The 17,638-nt window shown below is 33.7% G+C and overlaps 1 protein-coding gene and 1 non-coding gene across 2 annotated transcripts in view; one reads left to right on the plus strand and one right to left on the minus strand.

Annotated features, from left to right (window-relative positions):
* The first annotated feature begins 6,508 nt into the window (after positions 1-6,508).
* Positions 6,509-17,638, plus strand: part of FAM117B (family with sequence similarity 117 member B) — a 37,302-nt gene continuing 26,172 nt past the window's right edge. Inside the window, exon 1 of the mRNA XM_015596790.1 lies at positions 6,509-6,657. Within this exon, the coding sequence (XP_015452276.1) occupies positions 6,637-6,657 (21 nt within the window). The 5' untranslated portion in view covers positions 6,509-6,636. The remainder of the gene's footprint in view (positions 6,658-17,638) is intronic.
* Positions 9,974-10,077, minus strand: LOC112470433. Its single transcript, XR_003043003.1, has one exon. It is a non-coding gene; the product is annotated as a U6 spliceosomal RNA (small nuclear RNA).

Here is a 17,638-nt window from a genome sequence, read left to right on the forward strand (position 1 = left end):
ATTAACCTTGAACTTAAAGAGGATTTTATGAATTTGACCGCAAAGGCAAGGGAAGTAAAAGCAAAAATAAACGAATGGAGCAATATCAAATTAAAAAGTTTCTGCAAAGCAAAAGAAACTGTCAGCAAGGCAAAGAGATAGCCATCCAAATGGGAAAATATATTTGCAAGCAATGCCTCTGATAAGGGTTTAATATCCACAATTTGCAAAGAACTCATATAACTCAATAACAACAAAAAGAACAATCCAATTAAAAAAGGGGCAGAGGACCTGAAGAGACCTTTCTCCCAAGAGGACATGCAAATGGCCAACAAACATATCAAAGGATGCTCAACTTCACTAGCTATTAGAGAAATACAAATCAAAACCACAGTGAGATACCGTTTCACACCTGTTGTAATGGCTGTCATCAACAGGACAAGTAATAAGTGTTGGAGAAGGTGGGAGAAAAAGGAACCTTCATTCACTGCTGGTGGGACTGCAAATTGGTACAACCACTATGGAAAACAGTATGGAGGTTCCTCAAAAAACTAAGAATTGATCTACCATATATGATCCAGCAATCCCTCTAATGGGTATTTACCCAAAAAACTTGAAAACATTTATCCAAAAAAATATATGCACATTGATGTTAATAGTAGTAATATTCATGGTGGCCAGGACATGGAAGCAACCGAAGTGTCCTACGATAGACGATTGGCTAAAGAAGCTGTGGTACATATATACAATGGAATATTACTCAGCCATAAGAAGAGATGAAATTCTGCCATTTGCGATAATATGGATGGACCTTGGGATAATCATGCTAAGTGAAATAAGCCAAACAGAAAAAGTTGAAAACCGCATGGTATCACTTACATGTGAGGTATAAACCTAAAAGCAACAAACAAATAGAGGGAGAAGGTAGATAGAGTAAAAGGGGTCAAATATGTGGTGACAGAAAGAAATCTATGAACAGTGAACACACAATGCAATATATGTGACTTACTGTTGAATTGTACACTTGAAACATACTGGATTTTGTTAATCAGTGTCACTATAATAAAAAAAAATGTTAATCTCATCTTGAAACACCTGCCCAGACACACTCACAATAATAATGTTTAACGAATTATCTGGGCACCCCATGGCCCAGTCAAGTTGACACATAAAATTAACCATCACATACTCTACTCCCATACAACGGAATACTCCTTGGCAGTAAAAAGAATGAACTGCTACTACACAATGGATGAATCTCACACAAAATATGCACAGACACAAAAAAGTACATACTGTATGATTACATATACGGTTATATGACTTTTAAAAAGGCAAAACTAATCTTTTAGAGAAAGCAGGTCAGAGTTTACCTTGGTCCAAGTGTGTAGAGAGTGTCTTGAAAGGGGCTTTTGGAATCATTTTAGGGTGATGGCAATATTTTAAATCCTGATTGTGATGGTAATTTAAATGGATATATTTGTTCTTCAGAACTCTTCAAATTATACACTAAAAAAGTCCAGTTTATTTTATGTAAACTAAACCTTACGTTTAACAAAAGGATAGTTACTAATTGGACTTAAAATTTTCTATAATAGTTTTTTTTTCTAAGATATTATGTCTACAGGAAATGAGTTTGGTTAAATTAACCATTTAGTTCTTATTAGGATTAATTATTAATTAGATACTACTGTGTCTGTATCAGTTATTAGTTTTCTGTTAACGTTTTATTGAAAACCAAGTGGAGAAATTAACTGAAGAAACAAAATTAGAAATAAAGTATGGAAATATGTTTTTTCTGAATTTTCATAGATTATAAATAAGTTCTCATGTAAGTTTATCATTTCAGAACATAAATTTAATATCTTTAATCGTGATTTAGTTTCCATTAGTTTCCTTATTCTCCAATTTTGGACATGTTATTTATGATTTTTACTATTGCAAATATAATGAGTATCTTTGGATTTAAAGCCCTTTTCCACATTTGATTATTCTGTGTACATACCTAGATATATATATAGAATCATTGAATCAATGGTTATGAACTTTAAAAATACAGATAATAAGTTCACATGTCAAATTTAAAAGATATATTTGGATAGACAGTGAAATATCTCCCTTGTACCTCTCTGTCTGCCAGCCATCCAGTTTCCCTTCCTGGAGGCAGCCAGTGTCATCAGTTTTTTGTATTTCTTTCTGGATACATTTTGTTTGTGTGTGTGTGTACCTACGTGTGTAGGTGCATGTATCTGGTGTGTCGGAGAGTTTAGACAGCAGAGTAAGTATACATATACTTTTATAAGGATTTAGTCACTATGCACATTAAGATAAAGTCATTTACATTTAATTTTACTTGAATTTATTAAAAGAGAAGGAAGCTAAAATGAAACTGAAGGAACCTCCTGCAATTTAAATGTTTCTTCATCAAAGGAAAAGATCTCTATGAGATTAAGAAAAGAGATTAGAAGTAATATTTTTTAAGTACTGGTAAATTGCCAGTAAAATATGGCTATTTTAGAACTTAATATTGAAATGCAAATAAAGTAGTATTTTTAAAATCTTTTATAGATTGGCAAAAATTGATAAAATATACTTCAGAATGTTGGCAAATGAGTATTATTATGAGGTCAAAATTCTTTGTAGTGGAAGGCAATTTGGCAGTACTTAAAATTTTAATCTGTGTATCCTTGGATATACAGTTTGATGTCTAGAAATTTTTTTACAAGAAAATAAGCATAAAAATATATATTTTGGCCACTGAAAATGTCTGTCCGTATGGGATTAAGTTATGGTATGTCCTGGGATACTATATAGCTATTAAAAAGAGTGATGTATTATTGATTTATATTTATTGCAATGGGAATAGGTTGTCAACATGCCCATTTCATTTCTCAACAGTAAGTACTAGCATGTCAGTAGGACCTCATTTATATAAAATTGTACGTGTATATAAGTGTAGGGAGTTCTGGAAATACTCATTAAATGTTTTTCTCTGAGTGGTGGCTGATGGGGTTTTTTGTTTTTGGTACTGTTTTTGGTTCTGGATATTTATCATTTTTATGTCTAAAAAAGGAAAGGTTTTTTTTCCCTTTGTTTTTGAATACATGAATGTGTCTAATATATCTCTTCTGCTTGTTAATGATTTTGTGGATAACAGGAAGTATAGCCTCTAAGCCAGTACCCAATCAAGTTCTACAAGAACCAATCTAACAAGGTCTGTAGAACCTTTGTAATACCTAGGGGCCATGGTTTGGGATGCTGTAGTATTGCTATTGAAGCTACACAGGAACCAGTTGAACTGGTCCAGATGTTTGGAAAGTTTTGAACTCCAGAGCCCAAGGCATTGACTGAAATTTTAAATGCTACACCCTGCTGAAGATAATTTATAAAAAAAAAATTGATTTTTAAAAAACAAAGTTAAGTTTGAACCTTTGTTTTATTGTTTTGATTTACTTGGTTTTTTTTTTTTTAACTTTATTGAGGTAGAATTAAAATTGTAAGATATTTAAAGTGTTGATTTGATACTGTATTCATTGTGGAAAGGATTCCTCACATCTAGTTTATTAACACATTCATCACCTCATGTATTCTTTTTTTTTTTTGGTGAGAACATTTAAGTTCTACTCTCTTAGCACATTTCAGTTATATATCAGTGTTATCAACTACAGTCACCATGTTATATATCATCCTCAGACCTTACTTATTTATCTTAGAGCTGAAAGTTATACCCTTTCATCAACCTCTCCCTATTTCCCCCATTACCTGGCAACCTCTTTTTTACTCTACTGTTTCTGTAACTTTCACTTTTTTTTTTTTGACTCCACATATAAGTGATACCATGCAGTATTTGTTTATTTACTTTAGAGTAACAAAAGAGTATCTGAATTTATTATTTATTGCATGCAACTGGCAGTTGATAATGATAGTAACATTAGAAGTCATTTTTTTCTCTGCCTATATGTCAGCTACTGTCTTAATCACTGGAATGGGTGAAAGTAAAATTCCTTCTCTCCAATATTGCACTCTCTCATGGAACACTGGAACAGTCAAGGAACCATTTCAGTGAACCATGCTATGGCAGCACACAGGAGGGCTTTTGACCTAGAAATTGATGTGTTTCTTAAACATGAATTAGCCAAACCAAAGAAAGGGATATGAAGATAGAGACAAAGTCCTGGAGGCATGCAAGGACATGGCACATGTTGGGAACTGCAGGTTGTTCAGCATGATAGCAGTTGAAGTAGTGTGGCAAGAAAGTGAGGCTGGAGAGATGAGATCATGAAGGGTCTTCTCAGCTGTCAGAGTCTTTTCCTGTGGACTTTCTTATAAATACAAAATACAACCTTTGTTCATGTAGGCTGGGAATCTTTGCGTCATCTTTGACTCTTGAGGCTTTCTTCCCTTTTTTTAACTCCCTTGTAATTAAGCACTAAATCCTGTCAATTCTGGAAATGTGGATTGAAATGAAATAATGACAAACTAGATATAAACTGTGTGTTCTTTAGAGCAGACTATAACTTAAGTCTTTTTAATTTCTAGGGCTTAGTGCTGGCTCACAGACCCTTAGTAAATATGTAAATGGATGAGTTATAGGAATGGAGTTCAGAAAAGAAAACGTTTAGTATTTTTACATGTGACTATGTGTAACTTTTCTATTTTCCATTTCATTATAGAAAATTTATTAGTCTTAGGAAGTCTAGTTGAAAGGTCAACTCTTAGATAATTAAAAGTTTTGAGAAGTAAATCAAACTCATTAGTAAGGTCTGTTTGATTAGTCGTACTGGTGAGTGACTGAAGCAGCAGCATAGGGAAGAAAAGTGCCCGACAGCTTTTAGCAATTTGATTTTAATGAATATACACCAGTTTACATAGTGTATTTGCCTTTTTTTCCCCCAGCTTAGAACAATCTTCTTGTGACTGTCCCAACAGAGATTAATTTTTTTAATCTCTGTTGGGACAGTCACAAGAAGATTGGAGGAAGAATTACGAATATGAATGTTTATTGCTTTTCACTTGTCACAATTAATAATGTGGGGACATGCTTTCTTGAACTTATGGCTATATACTGCATTTCTTTTCAGTTTACTGTAAAAGGACTGTATGCAGAGATGGTTAGCATTTATAACAATTAGGCATTGTTTTGGTGAAATATGCCATTTTGAAAGCAAATTATTTATCTGAGGCATATCTGTAAAGCAGCATTAATGATTATCAGCAACACAGCTGCTGTAACTGTTATCTTAGTGGAATTGAATCTTTTATTATTTGGGTCACATAATCAGCAACTGAACTTTTATACTTGTAACTATACAAGACTCTTATTAAGACATAATGTAATACCAAGTAGAAGAGAGGTGATTTAGCATGTTTTCATATATGGCCTTAAGGAGAGCAAGGTATTTGTTATATAAAATTAGAATGATAGCATTATAATATAATCATACATATGCATATATTTTTATATTTTAAGCCCTTTATTATTATTACTTTTTATTTTACAGCATAAATTAAGCCTACTCCCTTCCCCCATCAAAAGGAGATACAAGGATGTTTCTTCTACATAACCTCTAATTTCCTGTTACCTCTAGTTTTTTTAGTTTTTATTTTTGGCTTATATCTGAGTACATCCTGTAGCTTGAAATGGAAAAGATTTTTGCATATGTGACTTCAATTATAGCTCCTACAGCCTGGTTAATATGTTTTCTTACAGTCTACTTATTGTAAAAATCTTACTAAGATATGTGTCTTATAGAGCTGTTTAAAATGAAAGTTTACTTGTAACTTTTAGTTTTCTCATATCCTTTTGAGTATAAATGATATGATAAATGAGTATTTTACATGTCATACCTATTTAATCTTAAAGCCAAGATGAATGTTTTAAAATGGATATACATTTGTGGGTTTTTTTGTAAAGATAATTGCAGTTGTAAGAAATACTACCAGAGAGCTCTTTTGTATACTTTGCCCAGTTTCCCTGAATGACAGCATTTCATAGAACTGTTATAAAACATCACAACCAGGATATTGACATTGTACAACCCACTGCTCTTCACATTTCTTCAGTTTACTTGTACTTACATGTGTGTGTGCACATGTATGTAATTCTATCCTGTTTAATTTTCTTTCTTCTTTGTATGTTTGCATATCTGCCACATAAGTCAAGATATTAAATAGTTCCTTATCACAGGAGTTTCCTCTGCTGACCGTTTAGAACATCTGCTTCTCTCCTAATACTTCATTTTTCCTCCCTTATATTTAACTCCTGGAAACTGCTAAACTTACCTCCATTTCTAAAATTTTGTCATTTCAAATTTTTATATAAATGAACTTACACACTTGAGATCAACTATTTTCGCTCAGTATAATTCTCTGGAGATTCATCCAAGTTTGTGTGAATCAGTAGCTTATTTCTTTTTATTGTTTGTTTTTTATATTTTAGAGAACTTCTACATAGTTTAAAACTTAGTTTCTACTTTGTTTCCTTCCTAATCTATTTTTTAAATAAATATCTTTGTCTTAAATCCAGGTGACAAAACACGACCACCTTCTTCGAGCCCCTCTGCTATAATCCGCCGCACTTCCTCTCTGGATACACTTGCTGCTCCGTACCTTGCAGGGCACTGGCCTCGTGATAGTCATGGGCAAGCTGCTCCTTGCATGAGAGACAAGGCTACACAGGTAAATTTATTACAGTTCTTATTCTGAAGTGTTTTACTCTGAAACTGTTTTTCATAATATGTTCTGCTCTGTGCTCAAATTCTTAAAACACTAGTGTATATTAGAATAACCTGAGAAGCTTATCAAAAGTGTGGATTCCCAGTCTGAATATTCTGTAGTAGATTTTGGATGAGGCTTGGGAATGTGCATTTTAAAGAGTTTTCTAGTAATTCTCATATGTATGCATAATTTATGGGCACCATTTTCTCTCATTTTTTGTAGTTTAGAACATCACAATACATTTAATATATGGAATTTCGACTTAAACATTTGTAACAGGATTACTTTACTTTCCACCCAACTATATACAGCAGGTCCTTGAATATTGTCATTTTGTTATAATATTGATGAGATGCCATAGGACTTAAATCTTGTTTTATATCAATTAGCCTATGGTTGAATTGGTTTTGTTGTACATTGTTTCACTTAAAGTCACAGAACCTTTTGATGACATTGAGGACTTAACTGTATTTTTGTGCCAAAAATCTTTATGTGTTAGGAGATGGAGATTATATTACATTGCTAACAGATTCTATGTAAATATCCTGACAAAGGGACTCTGGAATCAAAGTTTTATACTTTTAGATTTATAAAAATTTTAAATTAAAAGGATCTTAAAATATTTAGATCTACCTCCTAGTTTTATTAATGAGGAAGCAGAGGTCCAAGATCCTAGAGCCAGTTGACGACTGCATCTTAGTTTGGTGTAGTTTCTTTCATAGCATCTACTACAATTATAATTAATGTTTGCACAATCATTTATTTAATATATTTACTACTCACTAGATGGTGAATCTATGAAGGCAGGCTGTGCTGGCTTGTCCATTTCTGTATTTTTATCCCAGGGCTTAGTACTGTACCTGACAGAATAAACACTCGAGGAATATTTGCAAAGGACCGAATGAGCAGAACAGTTAAAGCTTTATTGCTAATGAAGAATGAAAATCATTTAGAGAATCAAAAGATTCTTTATACTGATTGTTGAAAATCAGCTTAGGTACATCTTAGTTTAAACTTCAAATTTACATCACTGATGGTTGCTTGGTCCCAGTACTTTAAGAGGAACTCTCCTTTTACAGAACCACGTAAACACTTTGCAGTGGGTTTTCGATTTGTGTATTGGTTTCCAAATTTCAAATGTTCTTGGTGGGTTTATTTTGCTTTCTGTTCTGATAATCTTCAAACTGAATCCCATTTTTAGGATAGTTGCTTGGGATTTGAGATTACTTTGAGGTTTACATTCCAGTAGCAACTATAGACATGAAAACACAGTATCTATACTCATCAAAAGTAATGAATATTATACACTTGAAACTTAAATAATCTTATTAACCAATGTCAGCGCAATAAATTTAAAAGGTAATGAATCTTTTCAGAAATTGTGACCTTTTTTTTGAGAAATCCTTCTTTTTTATTTTTTGTTTACACTTGACATTCATTATTTTATATTAGATTCAGGTGTACAGCATAGTGGTTAGACATTTATATAATTTATGAAATGATCCTCTGATTAGTGTAGTATCCACTTAGCACTATACATAGTTTTTATAACATTATAGACTATATTCCTTATTCTGTACTTTATTATTTTTATTTTAGTAATTTTTTATTCTTTAATTATAGTTGACATACAGTATTATATTAGTTTCAAGTGTACAGCATGGTGATTAGATAGTTCTATAACTTATGAAGTGATCACCCCAGATAAATCTAGTACCCATCTGACACCATACATAATTATTATAAATATTATTGACTTATATTCCTTATGCTGTACTTTACATCCCCATAACTATTGTATAACTACTAATTTGTACTTCTCAATCCCTTCCTCTTATTCAGTCATCCTCCCAAGCCCCTTACCATCTGGCAACCATCAAAATGTTCTGTGTATTTATGAGTTTGTTTCTGTTTTGTTTGCTCGTTTGTTTTGTTCTTTAGACCACATATAAGTGAAATCATATGGCATTTGTCTTTCTCTGACTTATTCCACTCAGCATAATATCTTTTAGGTCTATCCACCTTATTACAGATGGCAAGATTTCATTCTTTTTTATGGCTGAGTAATATTCCATTGTATATAAGTACTACCTCTTTATCTATTCATCCATTGATGGACACTTAGATTGCCTCTTAGCTATTGTAAATAATGCTGCAGTGAACATATGGATGCACGTGTCTTCAAAGTAGTATTTCCGGTTTGTTCAGATAAATACCCAGGAGTGGGATTACTGGATCCGTCTTTGTCTCTTGTTACATATAGCCTTTGTTTTAAAGTTTGTTTTATCTGGTCTAAGTATTGCTACTCTGGGTGTTCTTTTCGTTTTCATTTTCATGAAGTATCTTTTTCCATCCCTTTACTTTTAGCCTGTGTGTGTTTCCATCTGAAGTGAGTCTCTTGTAGGCAGCGTATGTAAGGATCTTTTTTTTTTTTTTTGTTATCCATTCAGCCACCTTGGCTTTTGATTGGAACATTTAATCTATTTACATTTAAAGTAATTGCTAGGAATGTAGTTATTGCCATTTTATTATTGCTTTTTTCTATCTTTTTTTTTCTTTCTCTTAAAGAAGGCCTTTTAACATTTCTTGTAATACTGGTTTGGTGGTGATGAACTCCTTTAGCTTCTTCTTGTTTGGGAAGTTCCTTTATCTGTCTTTCAATTCTAAATGATGGATTTGCTGGGTAGAGTAATCTTGGTTGTAAGTCCTTTCTTTTCATCACATTGAATATTTCCTGCTAAATCACTTCTGGCTTGCAAAGTTTCTGTTGAGAAATCAGCTGACAGTCTTATGGGAGCTTCCTTGTAGGTAACCAATTGCTTTTCTCTTGCTGCTTTTAAGATTCTCTCTTTGTCTTTAACCCTTGGCATTTTAATTATGATGTGTCTTGGTGTAGGCCCTTTTGGGTTCATCTTGTTTGGAATTCTTTGTGCTTCCTGGGCTTGTATATCTATTTCCTTCACCAGGTTAGGACAGTTTTTTGTCATTCCTTGAAATAGGTTTTCAATTCCTTGCACGCACACGCGCACGCGCTCTCTCTTTCTCTCTCTCTCTGTTTCTTCTGGTATCCCTATGATACAAATGTTGGTATGCTTGATGTTGTCTCAGAGATCCCTTAAACTGTCTTCATTTTTTTTTCCCATTTTGCTCTTCTGATGGATGTTTTCTGCCATCTTATCTTCCAAATTGCTGATTTGATCCTCTGCTTCATCTAATCTACTGTTGATTCCTTGTAATGTATTCTTTATTTCAATTATTGTAGTCTTTATTTTTTTGAAAAAGTTTAGAATGCTTCATGAATTTACATGTCTTTGTTGCACAGGGGCAATGCTAATCTCTCTGTTGTTTGAATTTTAGTATATGTGCTGCCAAAGCAAGCACTGTATTTTTCATTTCTGACTGGTTCTTTTTTATGTTTTCTATCTTCATTTTTATGTTTCTTATCTCTTTGTTGAAGTTTTCACTGATATCATTGAGCATCTTTATAACCATTGTTTTTAACTCTGCATCTGATAGATGGCTTATCTTTATTTTGTTTAGTTCTTTTTTTGGAGCTTTGTTCTGTTCTTTCATTTGGGATATGTTCCTTTTGAGTGCCCTCCTTTGTTTCAGTGTGTTAGGTAGAGCTGCTATTTCTATGTATTAGGTAGAGCTGCTGTGTTTCCCAGTCTTAGTAGAGTGGGCTTGTGTTGTAGGTGTCCTGTGTGGCCAAGTGGCCCAGTTTCCCTGGGCACCTGAGCTGGGTGCTCCATGTGTGTCCCTTGTATGGGTTGTGTGTATTCTCCTGTTGTAGATGAGCCTTGGTTGCTGTTGGCATATCAGTAGGAAGGATTGACCTTCAAGCTGATTCATCGTGAGGACTAGCTGGTGACTACAGTGGAGGAGCTGTTTTTCAGGGGCTCACCCTTTGAAGTAGTATTTGCTTCAGCAGAGTTCTGGTGCCTGACGAGGCTGCCTTTCAGGTGTGTGGAGGTGGTTGGGTGGTACTTTGGTGTGGCCTGAAGCTGGCCACCAGATTTGTTGATTCTTGGGCCTTTTGGGAGGGGCTCTATTGCAAGTCAAGGTCAGCTGCTGCCTTGGGCCACTGGTATGAGCTACAGAATGATCTGCAGATGGCTGCCACTTGTGCTGGACCTGAAGGTGCCTGGGAGGGGCTAAGCTGTGAACTGAGGCTGGCTGCCAGGCTTGGGGCTGTTGAGCAAAAGGTATATGGGGCACACCAAGGCCAGAAACTGCTTGTTTGGGGTTTGTGAACCTTTGAGAGATTTTAGGAAAGTCCGCAGCCAAGACAGGCTATTTGTAAGAAAAGCCAGTGTAAGCAGCTTGAGTGGACCCACAAATGGGGTGAGGCAGGGTCCCAGGGAATCATCATGTTGGGGCAAATGGTGTCAGCCTGGTTGATGGAGACTCAGATAAGGTGCCAGCCTGCATCTCCATGGAAGGTGGAGGGAAGGGCTCAACAAAGGAACATAGATTTCTGCCAGAACTTCTGTCTGGGAGAAAGCTGCCCCTCTAACCCTCACCCTGAAGCCAGACAATTCAGTTTCTCCCCTTATGTCCCTGGAGCCTTTCGAGCTGCTGCCCCAGCACTGGAGCTTTGAGTGAGTCTGTCAGGAAGAAAGTTTATGTGCAGCCTTTTTAAGAGGAGCACCTGGGACTCCAGCCACCCTCTGCATCACTCAACCACAATCTCTGTTGGTTTTTACAGCCAGAAGTTGTGGGAACTTCTGACACTGGAACCCTTGGCTGGGGCTGAGATTCCTTGCTCCTCCAGGGGGACCTCTGCAGCCAAGATATCCCTCCACATTTTTAACTGCCACACATGTGTGTGGGACCAGCCTATTCTGAATTTCTGGTCCTCTTACCAGTCTTGATGTGGCTGCTTCTGTATATCCTTAGTTATAGGACTTCTGTTCAGCTAGACTTCAGGCGATTCTCAGTGATGATTATTCTGTAATTTAGTTGTGATTTTGATGTGGTTGCGAGAGCAGCCAAGCATAGTATTTACCTACTCTGCCATCTTGACCAGACCTCAGAAATTGTGACTCGTTTAACCAAAGATTTCTGTAGAACTCTGCATTTGTTCAAAATCTATTACATTTTTGAGAATAGGGCAAGTAGTATGGAAAATGAATAGTGTCTACTTGCTTTCTGCTTAACCCACATGTCATGTTTAAATTAGAATGGATGTATTTCCTTGAACATTTCTACAACCCTCTTTATCTCTGCAGTTTCAGGTTCAGTGAATTCAGAGATTTTGTCTTAGAATATATAATCTGATAAGCCATTGGGAGCCTATTGATCTGTGGAAGTAGTTTACTGAGTCTTTTCAGCAAGTTGCTGTGACCTGTCTCTGACTACATTAAAGTATAAACCTCATACTCTCTTTACCTTATTCTAAATATTTCCTAAGTGAGAATGTTAAGGGTCTAAATGTAAAGAAAATTTGTAATTATTATATTGTTACTTGTAAAGCTCATATAGAGTCTCCTAAAGCACAATGCAGTGATCCTGGGCACTCTAGTCTTTCATTCACATTGTGGGATGCCCATCTTTGCTAGCGAATTTAGCACTAACATGATTCATCTCAAGTTTTCAAATTCCTCATTGGCAGATGTTGGATTCCCTAATGTATGTATGCAAGTTAATTAAGTCAACTTAAAAACATTTGGTAAGATATATGTAACATAAAATTTGCCATTTTTATTTCTTTTTTTTCTGAAATAAATACTAGTTTAATGAATAATTGCATTGAGGAAGAATTTAGGAAAGATCAAGAATATTGTCCCAAAAGTTCTGAGTACAGAGGTTTTACATGAGGGGAGTAATGTCTTCTAATTGATCATTTTTAAGTGTACAATTTAGTGGCACTGATTACATTCACAGTGTTGTGCAACTATCCCCACTATCTCCAAAACATTTTTCTTACCCAAACAGAAATTCTGTAACTCCTTGTCTTTTCTGCAGCCCCTGATAACCACTTTTCAACTTCGTTTCTATGAATTTGCCCAATCTAGAATTTCATGTAAATGGGGTCATAAAATATTTGTCCTTTTATATCTGGGTCATTTTGCTTAATATAATGTTTTCAAGATTCATCCATGTTGTATCACAGCTTCATCTCTTTTCATGGGTGAATAATATTCTGTTTATGGAGATATATCACATATTGTTTATTCATTTATCTGTTTATGGACATATGGGTTATTTATAAATTTTGGCTATTGTGAACAGTGCTAAAATGAGCATTGATGTACAGCACTTGCACCATTTTACATTCCTGCCATCAATGTATAAGGGCTCCGATTTTGCCATATCCTCACCAACACTTGTTATTTTCTTTCTTTTTTATTATAGCCATCCTGGTAGGTATGAAATGGTATCTCATGGTATCTCATGGTTTTGATTTTTATTTCCCTAATGATTGAAGATGTTGAGCTTCTTTTCATGTGCTTTTTGCCCATTTGTATATCTTCTTTGAAGTTCAGGTACTTTCTTAACATCTTTGTGCCTCTCTTTCCCCTTTGTAAAATGGGAGAGATAATAGTTATTCTTTAAGGTTATTATGAGGATTAAACAAGGAAATGTATGTCAAACACTCAGAACAGTTTCTGGCACATAGTAAACATTTAGTAAATGCTTGCTATTAAAATTATTAGCTTTGATTATTGTCTGATTAGAACAAGGATGACATGTAGGTTTCATGTCATGTTTAGTTTGTCAATTGCTGTTAGCTACCTAGAGCATTATGTTGAAAAAGATTCTAGCTAAAGATTACTGGGACTTATTAGCAATTTCTGTCCCCGCTGAGGGGTCCAGGGCACTTTTATTACTCTTGTTCCAGATTACAGCAGATGATGGAAATAATTTATCTTATATTCTAGGCGATGCTTCCAGAAAGTTGCTGTAGACTTTGACAAGTCATATCATGTCACCACTCCTGACTATATCAGTTTAGGGGGAGACTCTGTAATGTGTATGTGTGGTTGGAGTATTTGGCATTCTTTTGACAAAATGTATTCTCTTCTCAACTTTCCTAAACTCCTAAGCTGCTTTACAAGTGGCTTGAGTATGTGAATTGTGATTTGTGTGATTGTATCTAGTTTTCTTATTTCTTTTGTTTGTTTTCTTGATTGCATAAACCAATCTTCTTTAGCTTTAAAAAACCTTGTTTTCTCTCATAACTCCTAAATTTGAGAGGCTATATTTTCCTCTTCAGAGGTCGATTTTGAGTAATAGCTCATTAAAGGTTTTTGTTTTTCATTTTATATGTTGCCTTAAAATCGTGATCCAAGTTCAGAAACTTTGTAAGATGGCCTGTGGTTAAAATCTAATCAAATTAAATATTTGGTAAATTAGAGACTAAAATAATGTTGAATTACTGAAGGTAGCTGTTTATAAGTCTACAAACTTATTTAGGGGTTTGTGTTTTTTTTTTTGAAGAATCTAGAATTTATAGCAAAAAATGAAATAACTATTTTACATGTTTGAGAGACATAAGCAACACTAAAAAATATATATCTTCGCATTATGAAAGTATTGAAGAGATGATTTAGATTTCTTTGAAAAAAATTACCGTCAGGTAACTCTTGCTATTTTGAATAAAACTTCGATCCACTGGTTAAAATTGGAATGTAATATTAAGAGTAAAGGGAATGTTAAAATCTTTTTTTTTTTTAGACTTAAATCTAATGACCTCAGTACAAGCTCTATACTTAGTTGCCTCTCAATAGCTTTGCCTTTCTTGGGTAAGCCTAGGATTCTGAAATAATCTAAATTTCTAGATACTTTACCACTTGAATCATGTTCCTGTTTTTTCTCTTTTTACATTTGATCAGACATTGTTTTTTAAGCGGGTTGGGTTGTAATTTAACAAATGGAGAGTTACATCATGGAATCCTTTAAAACAAATACAGTTTCTTGATTGTGTAACTGATATTTTTTACTTATTAAAAATAATTTTGAAAATATACCCCAATTCTCAATAATGAACTTGCAGTGCCCTCAGCAAGTTCACTCACTGATGCTTCTGAGAATTTTGTTTTGTTTGGAATGCTTTCCTACCATTTGCCTAGATAATTTATACTCTAATCCTCATAGTAACCTCCCCCCATTCCATAAAATCTTGCCTACCTACTTCCCCTGTCCTTCCAGTTCTAGGATAGGTACCTTTCTCAGGGGACCTCTGTTATCACACAATATTGTAAATTGGCTATCCTTTCTCTCTTAGAAAAAGTTCTTTGCAAGAAACTGTGTTTCCTCTCTAACCCCAGTACCCAGTCCAGTGCCAGACACATGAGTAGATGTTAAATAGCTTCCTGTATACGATACAAGACTGAATAAAATTGAAATCTAGTTAATTAGAACTTAGAGTCAGTAACATCATAATAACTATGTATGGTGACAAATGGTTACTAGATTTATTGTGATGATCACTTTGTAAATTATATAAATGTTGAATCACTCAGTGTTGTACACCTGAAACTAATACAATATTGTATATAAACTAATTAAAATAATTTCAAAAGAACTCAATTTTACTTTTTATTAGAAAGCAAGAGTGACTTATAATGGCACAGCTTCTTAGTTGAATAAAGAAAGCAATTATCTTTTGAATTAGGAATTTAAGTAAAATTAATGAGTTTTGCTAAGTATTATTTCCTCTCTGAACATCTTATTACTGAAATTAGCAAAGCTGTCTATTGCTCTTTATGCTTACTTTTGTCTTGCTAATTAATACTCTGTTCTCATCTTTAATTTGTTCTTAAATCTATAGGAAGCTTTCAATTCCTTGGCTTTTTTGAATTAATTTTTATACTTAAAATTAATCAATAATTCACCTATTTAAAAACTTTTTTATTTTGAAAAATGTCTCAAGTTTATAGAAAAGTTGCAAGAACATTTTTCCATATTATGCTTTATACATATAATTGTTATTATATTAATATTGTTTTTTGCTAATCGTTAGTAAAGTGCAGACATTCGGACTTTAAATATTTCAGCATGTATGTGAACAAGGACTTAAAAAATATTACCAATATAATTACCAAATTCAGGGGATTTAACATAGATGCAATACTATTATTTAATATGTCGTACATATATAGATTTTTTTCAGTTTCTCCAATAATGTTCTCTGTAGCAGTTTCTCCTATAAGCCCAAATCCAGTCAGGGAATTCACATGGCATTTAGAGGTCATGTTTCTTTAGTATCCTTTAATCTGGAACAATCTCACAGTTTTTCTTTGTCTTTCATGACATTGATACTTTTTAAGAATGGAAGCCAGTATTTTTGTTGAATCTTCTCAATTTGGGTTTTTATTTTTTGTTTTCCACTATTAGATACAAGTTATTACATTTTTGGCAGGAATATTGTATTTGATGTGTATTCTCTGTGTATGTGCATCAACAGGTGCATGTTATCAGGGATGTATTGATCCACTGGATTCCTTTGTAACTAATCAGTAGTATGTGGGGAAATATTTGAAAATGTAAATAACCTGTTCTCCAACAACCTTTCACCCATTGGTTTTAGCATTTGTTGATGATTCTTGCTTAAATCAACAATTACTGTAATAGTTCCAAATGATGATTTTTTAACTCTGTTGTCATTCTTTCTGCATTTATTTTTGGTCTAATACTATTTGATGGAAGTATTTGTTACGGAATTGTCCTAAATAGATTTTATAAATATCAGTCGATATGACTTAATATTGTTTTTTCCCCTCTAACTTTTTACGAAGAAAATGTTTAACATACAAAAAATATTGAAAGAGTACTGCAGTTATTATTAGATTCAACAGTATTAAACAGCCATATTTGCTTTACCGGTATTTGTGTCTGTATGTGTTTACTCCTCTTTCTGAAAGTATGTTGCAGATATCATATACTTTATTCCTAAATTCTTCAACATGTATCTTTTAAAAAGAGAGGTCCTTCCTGCTTAACTACAGTAACATTAGCTCACCTTGGAAAATTAATAATTTTCATGTAACATCTAGTCCATGTTAAAATTTCCCCGTGATCTCTTTCTTTTTCTTTTTTCTTTTTCTTTTTGCACCAGGATCTAATCTGAAATTCATTCATTGTACTTGGTTTCTCTTTAGTCTCTTTTACTTTAGAACAGCTTGTTCTCATACTTCTTTAAATCTTAATAACATAAAGTTATTTTATGTAATTTTATGAATTATCCTATGTATCCTATGTAAAGAAGATGCTTTTTCCTTCTGCAATTAGCCAGCAATCTGTGGAGTACTTTTTTGCACTGTATGAATATCCTGTTCCCTTGTAACTTTTCACTTAATGGTTTTAATATCCATTGTTGATCCTCCCCTATAAAATAGTTATTTTCCTGGAGGTTGCATAAACACTTGATAGTATGTTTTCTACATTCTTTTGTAACCTTATTTTTCACTTAAGGACATCATTCTATTCTTGTAGAAAGATTCCAGCCTATCCTAAATTTTTTCCCTCCTTATATATAGAGAGGTATTGTTTTAAATTCATTCATATAGCACAAAATTCAAGAGGTATTAAGGATATGCAGTGAAGGATCAGCTAATAATACCATTTTCTTTCACAACCATTTATATTCTTCCAGAGATAATTTACACATGTATATATTCTTTCTAGCAATCCTATATAAAGGTATTTGCTATACATACTGCCTGGAGTTTTTCACTTAACAGTATCTCATGGAGATTATTTTGTTATCAGTACATTGTTCATTTCCTTATTAGTTTTTTATAGTTGCATAGTATTCTGTTGTAAAGATATATTGTAACTTATTTAGCCAATCCTCTATTTATTTCTTCTAATCTTTTACTTGTAAAAGCAGTTCTTTAGGGAATAATATATGATACATCATTTTGCGATATACAATTTGTACATTTGAAGGATAAATTACCTAGAGAGAGAGAGAGATTGCTCTGTCAAACAGATA

The sequence above is a fragment of the Pteropus alecto genome, unplaced genomic scaffold, assembly GCF_000325575.1.
Source record: "Pteropus alecto unplaced genomic scaffold, ASM32557v1 scaffold3, whole genome shotgun sequence".
NCBI classification, from domain to species: domain Eukaryota; kingdom Metazoa; phylum Chordata; class Mammalia; order Chiroptera; family Pteropodidae; genus Pteropus; species Pteropus alecto.